At 41.7% G+C, this 15,947-nt stretch overlaps 1 protein-coding gene across 1 annotated transcript; it reads left to right on the top strand.

The window, feature by feature from the left end:
* Positions 1 to 2,820: 2,820 nt before the first annotated feature.
* Positions 2,821 to 14,862, top strand: LOC310996582 (uncharacterized protein; the record flags this gene model as incomplete). Its single annotated transcript, XM_083986004.1, has 6 exons — positions 2,821 to 2,829; positions 3,821 to 3,948; positions 7,576 to 7,660; positions 7,748 to 7,861; positions 8,019 to 8,136; positions 13,151 to 14,862. The coding sequence occupies 6 exons, from the start codon at positions 2,821 to 2,823 to the stop codon at positions 13,243 to 13,245; spliced, it is 549 nt and encodes a 182-aa protein (XP_083842130.1). The 3' UTR covers positions 13,246 to 14,862.
* Positions 14,863 to 15,947: the final 1,085 nt, after the last annotated feature.

Here is a 15,947-nt window from a genome sequence, read left to right as displayed (position 1 = left end):
AAGTCCATTTAGATCCGGATTAGGATGTTTTATTAAATTTAAACTAGTTTTAGACCAAAGGGATTTTAACTGGAGATAGATAGATAGATAGATAGATAGATAGATAGATAGATAGATAGATAGATAGATAGATAGATAGATAATGAACATTCCATATTCCATACCTCATTACTTGTATTAACATTCTTACATGTAACCTATTAATCAATAAGAAAATTATTATCAAAGCAAAAGCAGTAGATACTAACATACATGAGGAAGAAAACAAGAAAAAGATTTTAAATGTTTAATAAACCATATATGCTGTTTGTTTTGTATGCAAACCATACAAACAAATACAACTGTTACAATGTCAAGTTATACATAAATATACTTACATAACTTAAGCCATATATGTACTGAAATATAGTAGTATTATTAGTGAATACTTGTACTCAGTGTTGTGCTAGTTACTGAAAAATAGTAACTAGTTACAGTTACTAGTTACTTCACTAAAAAGTAACTCAGTTAGTAACTCAGTTACTTAAACCAAAAAGTAATGCGTTACTGAGAAAGTAACTTTTTCGTTACTTTAAAATTTTTCCCCAATGCTCCCATTAAATAAAGGTTGATTGAATTCCCCTCTAACCCTCATTTCAGTTCTGTACTGATGCTGATGGGAAAAGCACGTGTTTTTTTAAATCTATTTTACCATCATCATCATGCTGCATGATGTCAGCAGCAGCTAGAACTGCAAAAAAAATCTCGAGTTACGTTCAAGAACCTGTTTTCAGTGACGGAAGTAAATTCACTCCAGCAGTATTTTTTATCGATCGATCAGCTGTGTTTACCCAGAGCGATTGCTCTGTGTTTACCGTTTCAGGCGTCATAATTCGAGTCCGTCTGTCGGACTCCAACCGCTGCTGCTCGGTGGAGTGGCTGCTTGTTGTCTCGCTGTGACTGTCCAGCTGTGTCCCAGTTGAGGGGCTGCAGCCTGAACTGACCTTCTTTTTACAGTCTATGGAACTGACACACAGCTTCGGTCTCGGATGCTGCGTTAGCAAAGTTACCTTAGCTCGCCGTCATGCCCTGCCCAGAGAATCGCTCTGGCCCTGCCCTGACCGGTCCAAACCTCGTCATGGAGCGTGTTTGATTCATAGACTGTAAAAGGTTTGATTACGTGTGGGACGCTAGAGGGCGGCCGCCAAGTGCTGTCTGTGCTCTGTCTTTCTTTCAATTCAATGAAACTTTATTGATCGCTGAAATGTTATAGGAAGTGTGTGCCGCTGTAAAATCCTCACCAAAAAGAACGGAAAGGAACGGAGTAACGCAGCGTTTGGTAACGGAAACGGAGTTACTGATTTTAAAAAAACAACGCGTTACGTTATTAGTTACTGAAAAAAGTAACGGCGTTACGTAACGGCGTTACTAATAACGCGTTACTACCCAACACTGCTTGTACTTACACGTACAATCAAGATACAACAATTGTGTTTAATACATCAGCACAGCTTTACAACAGCAGTTATTTATGTCATGAGGAGTTGGTTGACAGGTTTTTGTTTGTTTGCTCATTGTTGTCGTTGTGTTGATGTGCAGAGAGGAGGATGGAAAGAGAGAAAGAGACGGCGGAGGAGAAGGAGGAGGAGGAGGAAGAGGAAGAGAAAGAGAAAAAACTTAATGGTCATAATGTAGCAGCGTCCTCTGCGGACTACCAGGAACTTCCCATCATGCACTGGGAGGACCTGAGCCAGCGGATAGCCGAGCTGGAGAAACAGGAGCAGGAGAGGAGGGAAAGGTCAAAGGTCAGTGCTCTTTTACTTGAGAATGTGAACTTCAGGTATAGTGGTTATTGTTGTAAAAGTTGGACTACATTTCCCATAAGTCTCTGTGTCTTTCTCCCCTGCAGTCTGTTGACAGTGTTTTGTTTTCGTCTCTCTTGAGTTTTTTCTGCTCCCTGGTTTTCACGAGCAGGAGCCTCAAGGTCACGTTCATGTTAGGAGGTCGTAGTCTGATGACAATGAGATTAAAAGGATAGTATCATTTTTTTAAAAGTGGGGTTGTATGATCTACAAATAGCCCCTAAGTACTTTAATTGCAGTAGAAGACTCTCTGCACTCCTCCCGTTAGCAACGCCAGCCCATAGCCCTGCCCAGAGATTTACAACATACATTGTTGTGAACAGACCCAAAGAAACAGCCTATTTTCACGGCCTAAAATAGGTTTTACCTGAAAAAAAAATACACAGTTCCATTGTTCACTATAATATAATTTTTTCCAGCCCCTCAAAGTGCAGGAAAAACACAGTTTTTATTTGGACCTAACCAACTCACGTATCCCTCCACCCAAGGTTAGCGCCCGCTAATATAAAATTATATTATAGCGAACAATGGAACTGTGTATTTTTTTTTTTCACGTAAAACCTCTTTTAGGCCGTGAAAATAGGCCGTTTCTTTGGGTCTGTTCACAACACTGTATGTTGTAAATCTCTGGGCAGGGCTATGGGCTGGCGTTGCTAACGGGAGGAGTGCAGAGAGTCTTCTACTGCAATTAAAGTAGCCTACTTAGGGGCTATTTGTAGATCATACAACCCCACTTTAAAAAAAATGCTACTATCCCTTTAATCTCATTGTGCAATGAACACAGCACACATCTCAGCATTTATATTATGTCTCTTCCCTTATATCTGTGGGAGTCAGACTAGTCCTGGTCTTTATCTCGTCCAGATCTTCCGCAGGAGGACGAGGGTTTGTGTTTGTGGTCTGTTGGGCGGAGCTAAAGAAAGACGACCGTCAAAGTTCAGCCTCCTTGATGATTTGGAGACACACTGTGTATTTCTACATGACTATGGCAAGCCATTTTAACATTTAAAAGCCAGACTGGATATGTGTTGTAGATATCTGTAATTCAGTTTTGCCTTGTCAAAAAGAACATTTCAGATATCTGGAACTACATTCTTCCTAGGACAAATGACGTCTCTTTAACCATTCATGTGTATGGGGTTGGTCATTACAGATATCTACAATTCAGATATCTGTAACTGAATTACGACTAGTACTAATTCCAGTTTGAGATATCTACAATTTGATTCTGACTAGTCATAATTCCAGTTCAAGATATCTGTAATTCACCTCAATTAAAGATATCTACATGTCCCTTTTCGGATATCTTAAATTAAGTTTTGACTAGGCAAAATGAAGTTGTAGATATCTGTAACTGGAATTATGACTAGTCAAAATGACGTTGTAGATATCTCAAACTGGAATTATGACTAGTCGTAATTCAGTTACAGATATCTGTAATTCACATAGTGGATATCCGCAACTGAATTGTAGATATCTGTAATGACAAACCCCATACACATGAATGGCAAAAGTGACGTCATTTGTCCTAGGAAGAACGTAGTTGTGGATATCTGAAATGACAATTGTGGATAGGCTGTTCTTGATTGATCAAGATAGCTGATTCAGCACTGTGAATGTATACACTACCAATGTGCCTTAAATGTTTGTATTTTGAAGTTACTTCAATAAAAAAAAAAAAAAAAAAAAAAAAAATTGTGGATAGGAAGAATGTAGTTGCTGATATCTGAAATGTTCTTTTTGACCAGGCAAAACTGAATTACAGATATCTTGAATAAAAAATCCAACTATTCAAAATGTAAATGACTAGTCAGAAAGACGTTGTTGATATCTACAATGTTAATTCCGGATAGTCAAACTTAGCTTTTAAATGTTAAATCCGCTTGCCATATCCTCCAGCCACATAATGATACGTCTCAGTCAGATGATGTGTCTGGAGTAATGTGTTGTCATAACTGTGCTATCTTGTCTCCCTGCAGAGGGGGGCGGGGGGGAGGATCAAGGAGAGTCGGGGGGAAGCATGGGGGGACATCTGGGAGGAGGAGGAGGAGGAGGAGGAGGGGGCGGTGGACTTCAGGAGGTGTCGAGCAGCTGCTATCACGTCACGGTAACACAGAGTTTCTATAATGTTTATTACAGTGTGTGTAATGAGTCAGGGTGAGTGCAGGTCAGGCTGCTGAGACATAATGCTTCTATTATTATTGAAATCATCACCATCAGGATCCAGTTCTTGATTAGTTGCTCTTCACAAAATAATGCTGCTGTTTAAGAAATCTGATAAACTTTTGCCTCTTTTTTTTATGTTAAAAAATACTAAATATTTAGGGAATTTAGAGACATTTGGTTAAATCAAGTAAGATGGTATCAAGATTCAGCACATTCTGATGTCTCGTTGACTCAATGATTCATTAGAAATTATAAAATGGAAAGGTGAAACCCGACGATCTGTTAATACTCCTTCGGACTAAATTGGAACATTTTAAGTTTTTAAAAGTATACTTTATAGGTCATTTTAAAGGGATAGTAGCATTTTTTTAAAGTGGGGTTGTATGATCTACAAATAGCCCCTAAGTACTTTAATTGCAGTAGAAGACTCTCTGCACTCCTCCCGTTAGCAACGCCAGCCCATAGCCCTGCCCAGAGATTTACAACATACAGTGTTGTGAACAGACCCAAAGAAACGGCCTATCTTCACGGCCTAAAAGAGGTTTTACCTGAAAGAAAATACACAGTTCCATTGTTCACTGTAATATAATTTGTGGATGGACCTAACCAACTGCTGATCGGCGGGCGCTAACCCTGGGCGGAGGGATACGTGAGTTGGTTAGGTCCAAATAAAAACTGTGTTTTTCCTGCACTTTGAGGGGCTGGAAAAAATTATATTATAGTGAACAATGGAACTGTGTATTTTTTTTTCAGGTAAAACCTATTTTAGGCCGTGAAAATAGGCTGTTTCTTTGGGTCTGTTCACAACACTGTATGTTGTAAATCTCTGGGCAGGGCTATGGGCTGGCGTTGCTAACGGGAGGAGTGCAGAGAGTCTTCTACTCTACTGCAATTAAAGTACTTAGGGGCTATTTGTAGTTGTTGTAGTGTTTTAGAATATTTTATTTTTCAGTTTTCAATTTCAAGATATACCGTACATGAAAACACAAACACACAACACGAAACCCCTTCCCCAACCCACCCACAAACTGGAAAGAGAGAGAAGGAGGAAAAAATAAATAGACAAATAAAATTAATAAATAATGAAAATAATATTAGTAATAATGATATAAAATTAATTAATTAATAAAAAAAAATAAAAATAAAAAAACACGGTCGAGAGGCAAGGAAGACAACAGTATGCACTGACAACAAAGAGCTTGCAAAAAACTACAACCCGTCCACCATAGAAGCTGGCAATGTGTCCATATATGCTAAATAGGGCTGCCACATCTCTGTAAAAGTATTATAGTCATTCCTGAGTGTATATGTAATTTTTTCAAGTGGAACACAGCTATTCATTTCTGAAACCCATCTTCCTATAGAAAGTTGGGAGTCAGACTTCCACGTGATAGCGATGCACTTCCTGGCAACACACAAGGCCAGTGAGAGGAACCTCTTTTGAGCTTTTCTTAATCGTGCATTAATATTTGTAGTATCTCCTAATAAGCAGGTTTGAGGATCTAATGAGAGATGTAGTCCTAGGAGTTTTGTCATGATGAAATCATGCCAGAATGTGTTAAGTTTTGTGCATAACCAAGTGCAGTGTAGGAATGAACCCTCTTCTATACTACATCTAAAGCACAGGTTGGATATCTCAGGTTTATACAACCCCACTTTAAAAAAAAAAAAAAAAAAAAAATGCTACTATCCCTTTAAAATTACCTATAAACTATAGGCTACTTTCATAAACTTAAGCTTTGTAAACTTTAAGTTTACAAAAGTACACTTTCAAGTATACTGCCTCAGTTTTAGTATAAAATGAAAATACTTGTAGTACACTTTAATAAACGACTTTTTGCTAAGGGTAGGCTATACCACGGCTACTATTCTAAAGTCTTATCACAGCATAGGCTATCACTCCGAGTCAGTATGAATGGTATGAATGGAAGTTGTTGTCATGTATCTATGGCAACATACTGTTGCAGTCGGTAGCAAAAGAAAGTCGGTGTTTTTATGGCGTTAAAGGGACAGTTCAACATTTTGGCAAATTGGCCCATTGCCATAATTGCTATAGTCATAGCAGTAGGTTCGTTACCTTTAGTTGTCGGTGTAAGCTATTTTTAGAACGGCGGAGTGGAGCAGCAGGCTGCTCAGGGTTATGCTATGGAGGCTAAGGGAATTTCTTGGTTTCCCTCATCATCATTCCCTATCTCATAGCATGGTGATTGTGCAGGTCACAACTTGTCCACGAAAGCGCTTTGGAGTTTTGGGATATTGTATTTGATGAGTTTGATGAGGGAAACCAAGAAATTCCTTTAGCCTCCATAGCTTAGCCCTGAGCAGCCTGCTGCTCCACTCCGCACACTTGCCAACCCTCCCGATTTTCCCGGGAGAGTCCCGAATTTCAATGCCCCTCCCGAAAATCTCCCGGGGCCACAATTCTCCTGAATTTCTCCCGATTTCCACCGGACAACAATATTGCTACATCATCTTCACTGGGCACCGTTTCCGGCCGGACAATAATAACGGTTACACCGGCTCGAAGTCAAGCTCGGCAATCAGAACGGAAGAACAAGCACAGTGCGTTCACACCGGGTGCGAGGAAGTATGCTTGCCTCTGATTATACTGATAATAGCTTCCAATGTAGACGCGCGGCATTCGGTGCGACGACGCCGCCGTTTTTTTCCCTGTGCATGTCCGTGGAGCTGTGCGCCGCGGACATGCACGGTTCCCTACGTTGCTGTGTCAGGCAGGTGTTTCCCACGGAGCTCTGCCCCGTTTCAGAGGTGAAGGAAGCCCTGAGTGGAAAGACTTCACCTCCGCGATGTAGAAGAGAAACACACATTTAGGACTGCTGACTTGTATCATCACAACAGACAAATGTAAACACAGAAGGCTGAAAGTCACTGGACATGTCTGTTGGGATTATACAAATCAACAGTGTAAAGTAGAGCTGTCAAGATATATGCTGTAGTTAATTATTGCATATCCTACTGTACCTATTGTTTCTGATGTACAGGTGCATTAGAATATCATGGGAGAGTTTATCAAGGCCTATGTCACTAATTCAATTCAACATCCCTTTATTTATTCAGTTTATTTTAATAGTAATAATTATGGCAAACATTCAATGAAGACCTAAAATTCAGTATCCCCACAAATAAAAGGATTTTTTTATATATATTATAATGTAATTATTTGTTATTGGTGAGCGCACCCCCCCACCCCCTGCGCCCCTTTTGAATATCTCCCTAATTCTGAGGTCTCAAGGTTGGCAAGTATGCCACTCCGCCGTTCTAAAAATAGCTTACACCGACAATTAAAGGTAACGAACCTACTGCTATGACTATAGGGATTATGGCAATGGGCCAATTTGCCAAAATGTTGAACTATCCCTTTAACAAATAGGCCCCTTAGCCTGTCGTGATATATCGCTTAAATAACAGTTAGAACTGATAATGAAAGTGGTTTCTGAAGAAGAAATAATGTGAATGTGAATAGACCAGAGAGAGCCGGGTGTTGTTTGAAGACTGTGATGATGTTCAGCGTCCCTGAGGCTTCAGGATGTTTATTATCTGTTAACAGATTTCAGAACCACAGAAACCTGCAGCTGTGTTTCATCAACAACAGCGACAGCGAGGACGAAGAGGAGGGAGGAGCCAACACAAAGGTCTCCGTCTTGGGGCCTCAATGATACAACTATGTCGATCTTTAGAAATCCGCCTCCGCCTGACCTCTGACCTTACATCTCCGTCAGGTATCCATGGGAACAGAGCGCAACGGTTGCCATGCCTCTGGGTTGAAACAGGAAGTGGCCACGGCTCTGAGGACGCTGAGGGACAAACTGCTGGCTGAGCAGAAGGAGAAGGAGGTGAAGAGACACAGGGTGGATTTAAAGAATTAGTTCACTTTTCTGAAAATCTTCAACACGATGACTGTGTGTGTGTGTGTGTGTGTGTGTGTGTGTGTGTGTGTGTGTGTGTGTGTGTGTGTGTGTGTGTGTGTGTGTGTGTGTGTGTGTGTTTCAGTGTCTGTCCGGCAGCAGCTGTGTTGCCAAGCGGAAACATCTGGAGCGTTGGGAGCTGCAGGAACGTTCAGAGCAACAGCTCAGCAGCTTGAGAGCATCACTTCAGCAGGATGTCCACGGTGCACACACACACGTACACACACACACACGCACGCTTTTGCCACGTGAAAACTAAATCTGTTTGTAGCTGGTGTGAAAGAATGTAAAAGGGGCGGGGCTTCGTTTCTGTCATTCAAGCTGCAGTTCCACCTTCCACCACAGAGTGTGTTTCAGTGGCAGAGTGGTGCTGTCTGTTTACTGGTCAACTCCAAGGCCAGATAAAGAAGCAACAGCAGAAAAAAACAAAAATCAGTACTCTTCCAAATTAATAGCCAACCATGTCCTGGTTGATTTTAGCCAACCACAAAGGAGGAGAAAACACACTTCTTGAACTTCTCTAAGAGTTTTGTTGTTGTTTGCAGTGTTACAGGTGTACTTTCTAAAAATGCTGAAAAACGGTAAATGTGATCACGAGTTTCTTCAGTGAACAAACACAACAGTTAGAGTGAGATGGTACTTAATATAATTTGTTTATAAGCCTCTATTTTCTGCTAGTTAAATGTACGATATGTAAGAAATCTAAAGCAACTGGCTGTAAACTCGTCCTAATATGTAACAGAGACTCAGGAATAATGTTCATATAACATACTGAACTCACCAACAACAATCCTACAGCCAAGATATTCGCATTAAAAACATTTTTTTGCGGACCGCAAATCATGTTTATGTTTTGAATTTCTATGGTTGGCTTGTGTCGCCACCCAGCGCTCTCTCCCTGTCACAGCGTCTGTGGCATTTCAGCCTCTGGGTTGCCAGTTAGCTTCCACTGAGCTGCAAATACGGCTGGGAGATAAAACGAGATCGTGAAAAAAAAGATTGTGTTCTATTATCGGTTATTGGTCATATTTGCTTGATATCACACGGTAGAAGCGGCTTGTCGCTCTGTCGTTTAATAGGCTACACAGCTTGCTGTTGTGAGCATGTAGCCTAGTTAGTTTGAGCTGCTGCTAACACTAAAGCTAAAGGGAAGAATTACAAAGTGAAAGTTAGAAAAGAGGGAGGAAATGTGGAGAAATGGAGCCGATGGTAAATGAAGTGATTGTGAACGTGTGGAGCGGTTCGTGAGAGGAGTCTGTCCCGGTCAGGTCGCCTGTCTCCGGTCCTCATGTTTTATGATCCGACGTCAGAAAGTGGAGGAGAAACAGAGCGGCTCGCGTCGTTTATTCTGCGGTAAGACGTCTCATATGTTGGCTCATCTACGGCGTGATTAACACGCACTACGGCTCCGGTAGATGCGGGGTTACAGCGTGTGTGTGTCTGTGTGTGCGTGTCTGTGTGTCAGCGCTGCAGACACAGCGTCGGAGCGGTGAATGTAACAATAACTTGCAGATCACCTGAGTGACGTGAACTCCGCTCGTAGTTACTGTGAGTCAGAGCAATAAAACAGTGAGGTTGTTGATGAATATGTAGCTTTTTACTCTGCTTTGAGACTGACTGAGTGAGCAGAGCGAAGGTTAGCGCGTCGCTGTCTGGCAACCTGGAGTCTGGTGGGTAGGGGAGGGGGGACAACGCGCTGCTGTGTTTTGAATTTGACTGCAGCAACAATTTTGGCCACATTCTTACATATCGTACCTTTAAATGTAGTATTTAGTAAGATTTGAAATTATGTATTGTGAAACTCTTAAAACAAGAGGCTCTGGCTTTCATATTCTAGGTCCAGTTCATTCTTGGTGTCTTTCAATTGAGAACTGGACTGAGGCACAGTTTGTCCAAATAACTCTTAAAGGATAACTATGTAAGTCCGGTCACTTTTCCTCTGTTTTGCTAACCCTCGTCTCGGCCATGTGCATTTGTTTTTTACGAAGCCAGCGTGAAAGCAATCCGTCGAACGGTGGATAACGATATATAATCATATACGATGTTACACACTAAAAACTGTTGGGTTGAAAAATAACCCAACCTTAACCCAACTGCTGATCAACATAGGGACAGAACACGCGCTGGGTTGTTTCGACCCAAGTGCGGGGTTCCCCTGTTTAACCCAGAAAGTTGGGTTGTTCATTTGACCCAACTAGTGAGTTAAATTAACTCTATTGCTGGGTTAAAATGACCCATGTGCTGGGTAATATCCTGCCCCATTGCCCTGCTACTTTTACTTTTTTAATTGATAATATTAATAATAAATATTATAAATAATTGATAATCAGATTCTATTATATGACTATCTAATATTAATACAAAATATATTATAATCATTATTGTTGCTGTTGTAATTTCCCATAATCATACAAACACACACCATACACACATAGGCCACTGTTAACTTAAATTTATTGGCAGTTTAACAAATTTTACACCAGCACAGGTGCACAGGCTGAATGAACACAAATAGGTAACAATGCTCAGTTTGCAGGTTCTCTCTCACACACACAGATCTTGCAGTAGTGGGTCTGAAGACTTGTCCTCCTCTCCTGTAGATGGATGGAGGAAGCAGAGCTGGCAGGACCTTCAGCACCCTCTCACCTTTAACAACTAAACAAAAGACAAAAGAAAATGCACAAGTTCAATTAACATGAAATAGTTTCTATAACAATTGATATTTCTCAAACAGTAGTTGTTTGACTGGAATACCTGGTAAAAGGAAAATACACACTCCACTCGCTTTTTACACAGCTTGTGCAGCAACACAGCTACGCTGCACGCATTGTCGCTCCCGAGTCAAATTGTTAAGACTAAAAAGTTCAGTGATTGTTTCTCTAACGTAATTTGATATCAGGGCGTTCAGGATGTTTTACTCCGTGAGCCGAATTATCTGTAGCCGTATCCCCCTCTCCCACACCCGATGCTTAAAAGCAGTAAAAGCACGACTAAAGCAGTTTCGTGTTAAAAACCAGTGTTTACTTGACGCTGTTTGGCGGACACAGACAGGCCGTCTGCAGGGCTGGAGCCGAGCTGCTGCTAACCACTGCTCAGCTTGTTTCTCTGATAGCCTCAGAGCCACACGCTCGAGGGGTTTTTAACGTGAGCCGAATTATCCGCAGAGGTCTCCTCTTCTCCACAACACACAGACCCGGTGATTAACACCCGATAAAACGGGAAATAACGCAGTTTGAAGTGAAAACTCACCGTTTCTCCAACGCCGTTCGGCAGACAGCTGGGCTTCACGGAGGGGCTGCGAGTCTCCTGTTTGTCTCTCTGGTGGTAAAAAAAAAAAAAAAAAAAAAGAAGAAGAAAAAACACTGATTAAAACCAAAGTCCTTCTAGGCATATTATAACGTCTCTGTTAAAACATAAATAATAATGATAACAATACAGTAATGTTGATAAAGTACAGTCGGTTTAAAACGTTGTGTCCTCCCTCTTAAAGTAATGTTAACGTTACCTTGATTGATCACCCTCAGTTAACCGTTACTCCTGGGTTTAACGGCTCTGCTGGAGCTCGTCAGCTCGTTAACTGTGGCTAGCCTTAGCTACTGCTAACGATAGCTAGCTGCCAGCTACTGTTACACAAATATGAAGATATAAAATGTCCAATGGCACATTACAGCCAGATGAACAATAAACCCGGAGACTACTGCATATTAAATTGCAAAATTCAAAAAGGCTAATGTTATAGAATTGTAAGTTGGCTAACGTTGGCTAGCATCTGGGAAAATCTAGCCTAACTTCCCAGAAAACAACAACAACATTAACCCCCCTTTTGATCCAAGAGTGTGAAATGATATTGAGATCATCATGCTATTACCACAACCGATCAAGACTATAGGAAAATTATTATTTATATTAACCTACCAGAAAATCCTGATGTGTCTGGTCCAACTGCTCACAGAAAGATCCAGAAAGTTCGACAAAGGATGAGCGGGAAAATGAAGAATGACCCAGCAGTTGGGTCAAAGTAACCCAACCGGGTGTTCAGATAGAAATTAACCCTCACAACCCATTTACCCAGCATAAAACAACCCAACTGTGTGTTTACAGTACCCAAAACAACCCAGAATTTTGACCCAGCATGAATAACCCAGCAATGTGTTTACAGAAACAACCCAGCATTTTTTAGTGTGTACCATTTGTGTAGTCTTATCTGTCATAAACAAGAGATTACGGGTTATGGGGCGCGTTTGTGTCGTAGTGCCACAGAGACGAGAGCTGGGACATCGGGTCGGAGGCTCTGATCTTACAAGGTTGGTTTTCAGCCAAGAGACGCTAGGTGGAAGACAGAGAGCCTCCCTTCTCCCTGGAACTAGTTACAAGTAATTGATTTAACCAGCACAATTACTCTGAAGCTGTTTAATTAAAAATGTAGCAGAGTCAAGGTAAAAATCTTGCTTAGTTCCTCTTTAATGTATTTGAATTATTTTCATTTCTCCTTTATTTATTCAGGGAAGGTCAATTGAGAGCGAGCTCTCTTTTTCAATGACGCCCTGATTACAAAAACACAATTATACAAATATACAAGGTCATGATCCACAATTACATACAGGTTGTAAAACATTCGATAATACGTTTTTAAAACTATTTAAGGAAATAAGATGATCCAGTTTCAGACAGTTTTGTAGGTTATTCCACTTTTGGGGGGCATAAAACTGAAAGGCAGTCTTCCCCAATTCTGTCCTGATACTGGGAATTTGTAAAACCAAGGTGTCCTGTGAACGAGTGTGTAAGTTACAAATTCTAAGTGAGATTAAGCTGGTAAGATAAACAGGAAATCAAGTAAAGCTTTGTAAATATAAACCATGCAATGTTGTTCCCTCCTTACACTTAAGGACAGCCATCCAACCTTATTATAAAGAACACAGTGATGGGTTGGGAACACATCTCCAGTAATAAAGCGAAGAGAGGAGTGATAAAGTGCATCCAGGGGTTTCAATGTAGAGAGAGCAGCATGCATGTAAATGACATCACCGTAATCAAGCGCAGATAATTATTATAACACGGTCAGCCTCTTTTTCACTTGACATTAGGTGAATCTTATATTATCTTATATTCTGGCAGAGCTCAGGGATCTTTGGCTGGAGAAGGTTGATGAAGGGTTTAGACTCTGATGCCACCGTGATGACGCTCATTTTTCTTTTTTTCCGATTGGTTTTCTTCCAGCTCTGAGCTCCGAGCTGGTCGCCCACCTGTTGGTACGAGATCAGCTGAGAACGAAGCAGGACGCCATGCTGCTGGACGTCCAGGACCTGACCTAACCCGGACCGTCCACGCCATCTCAACCAAGACTTTGTATCAACAAGGAGCCACAGTGGGACCAGGTTGGACGTCAGCCAGGGAGTCTTTGGCTTTAACAAGGAATAACATGGAATATGACGAATCACTGGTGTGAAGAGGAACAGGATAAAGCGATTGATGGGAGTTTTCAACACACATCTAAAGGGAAGTTCACAAGAGTTGGAGCAGAGAGTGCATACGTTACAGCAGGCGGACATGAAGGTGACAAGAAGAACCAACCACAAACCAGAACCAATACAGTTCGACAGGAAGCTAAATCCATCATCAGCATTCAGCTTCTAGCCATGGGACCTACCGGGAGTTTGTCATAATATCTTCTTAACTGCACTCAGCCATTTAATTCAGTGTTGCAGTATCATTGCTTTGGACTATTAAAACTACTCAGGATCTGTGTTTTCAGGTGTTTTGTAGTTGTCTCCAGAAGCTTCTAAAATATACGCACGAGTCTTTCTGGGTTAGAGTGAAGAAAACCAGATGTATTTTTCATCATCAGGCAACGCTATGATTGCTAATGACATCAGAGGAGGGTGGGTTTTTATTGCCATGAGTTTACTTTACGGAGGAAACACTCATAGTTGTTTGTTCAGATTTGTTGAAAACTGTACGAGGAACTTCAAATCCTTCTAACAGCAGGAAGTGAAACACTGTCCGGATGATATGATCATGATAACAACAAGGGTTAAAACCTGTTTCATTAGCCGGCCAGCAGAGTCACAGGATGTTTCTATGAAATTATGTTAGTTTTCCTAAAATATCCACCTGTTTCAACCATGACACTGGTGTAGATCACAAGACAGAAGAGTGACAGTGTTGGTCCACCAGGATGGATTTCAGACAGACTTAGTTAGGATTTTATTATGATTTCATGGTACCAATGGTGTTTCCACTAGGGCTGACCCGATTATCATATTTTGATAGTCGAAGCTTCGCGCCATAAAATCGATTTTAATCGAAGCTTCGACAGCCGGGGGTGTGCGCGATCGTAACGTCTGACGGGGTGTGCGATCGTAGCGGAAATAATGAAAGTAATGGCAAACAAACACTGCATATCTCCAAAATCAGGCAGGTTTCCAGGATGCCAAGTAGCCTACTCGTTTTAATGTAACAATTGCTGATGAGAACTGGTGTCAAAAGGAAAAGAGGAAGAAAAAAAAACAATCGATCACGGACTTCATGATCAATTACCATGGCAACGAACGAAGCTTCAAAGCTTCGATTTTTTTGGGTCAGCCCTAGTTACCACCCAAGTCCATCCATCCATCCATCCATCCATCTATTCATCCACCCATCCTTCCATCCATCCATCCATCCTTCCATCCATCCATCCATCCGTCCTCTTCCTCTTATCCGGGTCAAGTGGCAGCATGCTAAGCAGGAGGTTCTAGACCTCCATCTCTCCAGCAAATCCCTCAGGCCTCTCCTGTGGCATCCCAGGACTGTCCCCTGTCCCCCCAGGGAGTTTGGAGTCAGTCCCAGGATCTTCTACCGGTTGTACGTGCCCTGAGGACCGCCTCCAGAAGGCGTCCTCATCAGATGACAAAACCACTTCAACTGGCTCCTTTTGGAGCTTGTGGAGTAAAGACATTCCAACCACTTACATCTACAATTGACCTCTGGCTAAGCCCCGCCCCCTCCACTCACTCGGACAAACAGTCAACATTCGGTGACAGATTAAATATCATCTGGAAGTCACCAAAACTTCACTTAGCTTTACTGCTATGGCTGTCGGTTGCCGCGAAACGCCGATATAGCGATGGGCTAATTTCTGTTAGCCTGTCTATGGAGTTTTACATTATACGTTAGCATTAAGCTAGCGGACTTTATGCTTAGTTGTGATACTGGCTAACATCTAAACATCTCTGACAATACGTTGCCTCAAATACGTTGTTGACTTAACTTAGAACAGATGTAGACATCCTTGTTCATTTTATCCACGTTTAGTTGGTGTTGTGGTCTACTGCATAACTTTATCCATAGCCGACACTTCTCTTGGTTGACATGTGGCTTGGGAAAAGGTAAAAAAAAATCCACCCCATGGCCCAGCCTCTCGGGATACCTAGTGTGGGAGTTGCATGTACCCCATGCACACTGTTTGACCATTTTAAACTTAAAATGTCAAGAAAAAACATATAAAAACTAATGAAAACTGACCAACTGCAATGCATTTCAATGGACGTGGAAGCAGAGCATGTCCGAGCGTATGGGCTAGCTATGCGCACTGTGATTGGCTCATAGCGTTTGTGGGCGTGGCTTAGCCATAGGTCAATTGGATTCTTTGGTCATGAACCAAAGCTCAACACCACAGGTGAAGTTTGGAATGAAGACCGACTGACAAATCAAGAGCTTTGCCTTCCTCGCGGTCGGTATCCAGAGCCAGATAAAGATGATTTGCAGGGAACAGATTTGACAGGGAGTGTGTTTCCACTTGGTCTGGTTTGGTGTAAACATGGAAATGGAGACATCCACAGTGTACACACCTCTCAGAGAGGCCGAGGCGTTTACATAAAGTGGTTTGGATTTCAGCCTCTCATGTGAAGTGGTTCTCGATCAGCTTTCCCAAGTTTTCCTGTGGAGATAGATCACGTGTTAGGGACCCGAACAGAAGCATTCACATCATTAAAGGAGAAGCTGCTCGGACAATGAAGTAACAATCATCAAACAA

The sequence above is a fragment of the Trachurus trachurus genome (genome assembly GCF_905171665.1).
Source record: "Trachurus trachurus genome assembly, chromosome: 14".
Lineage (NCBI taxonomy): Eukaryota > Metazoa > Chordata > Actinopteri > Carangiformes > Carangidae > Trachurus > Trachurus trachurus.
This window is presented reverse-complemented; position numbering and strand designations above follow the sequence as displayed.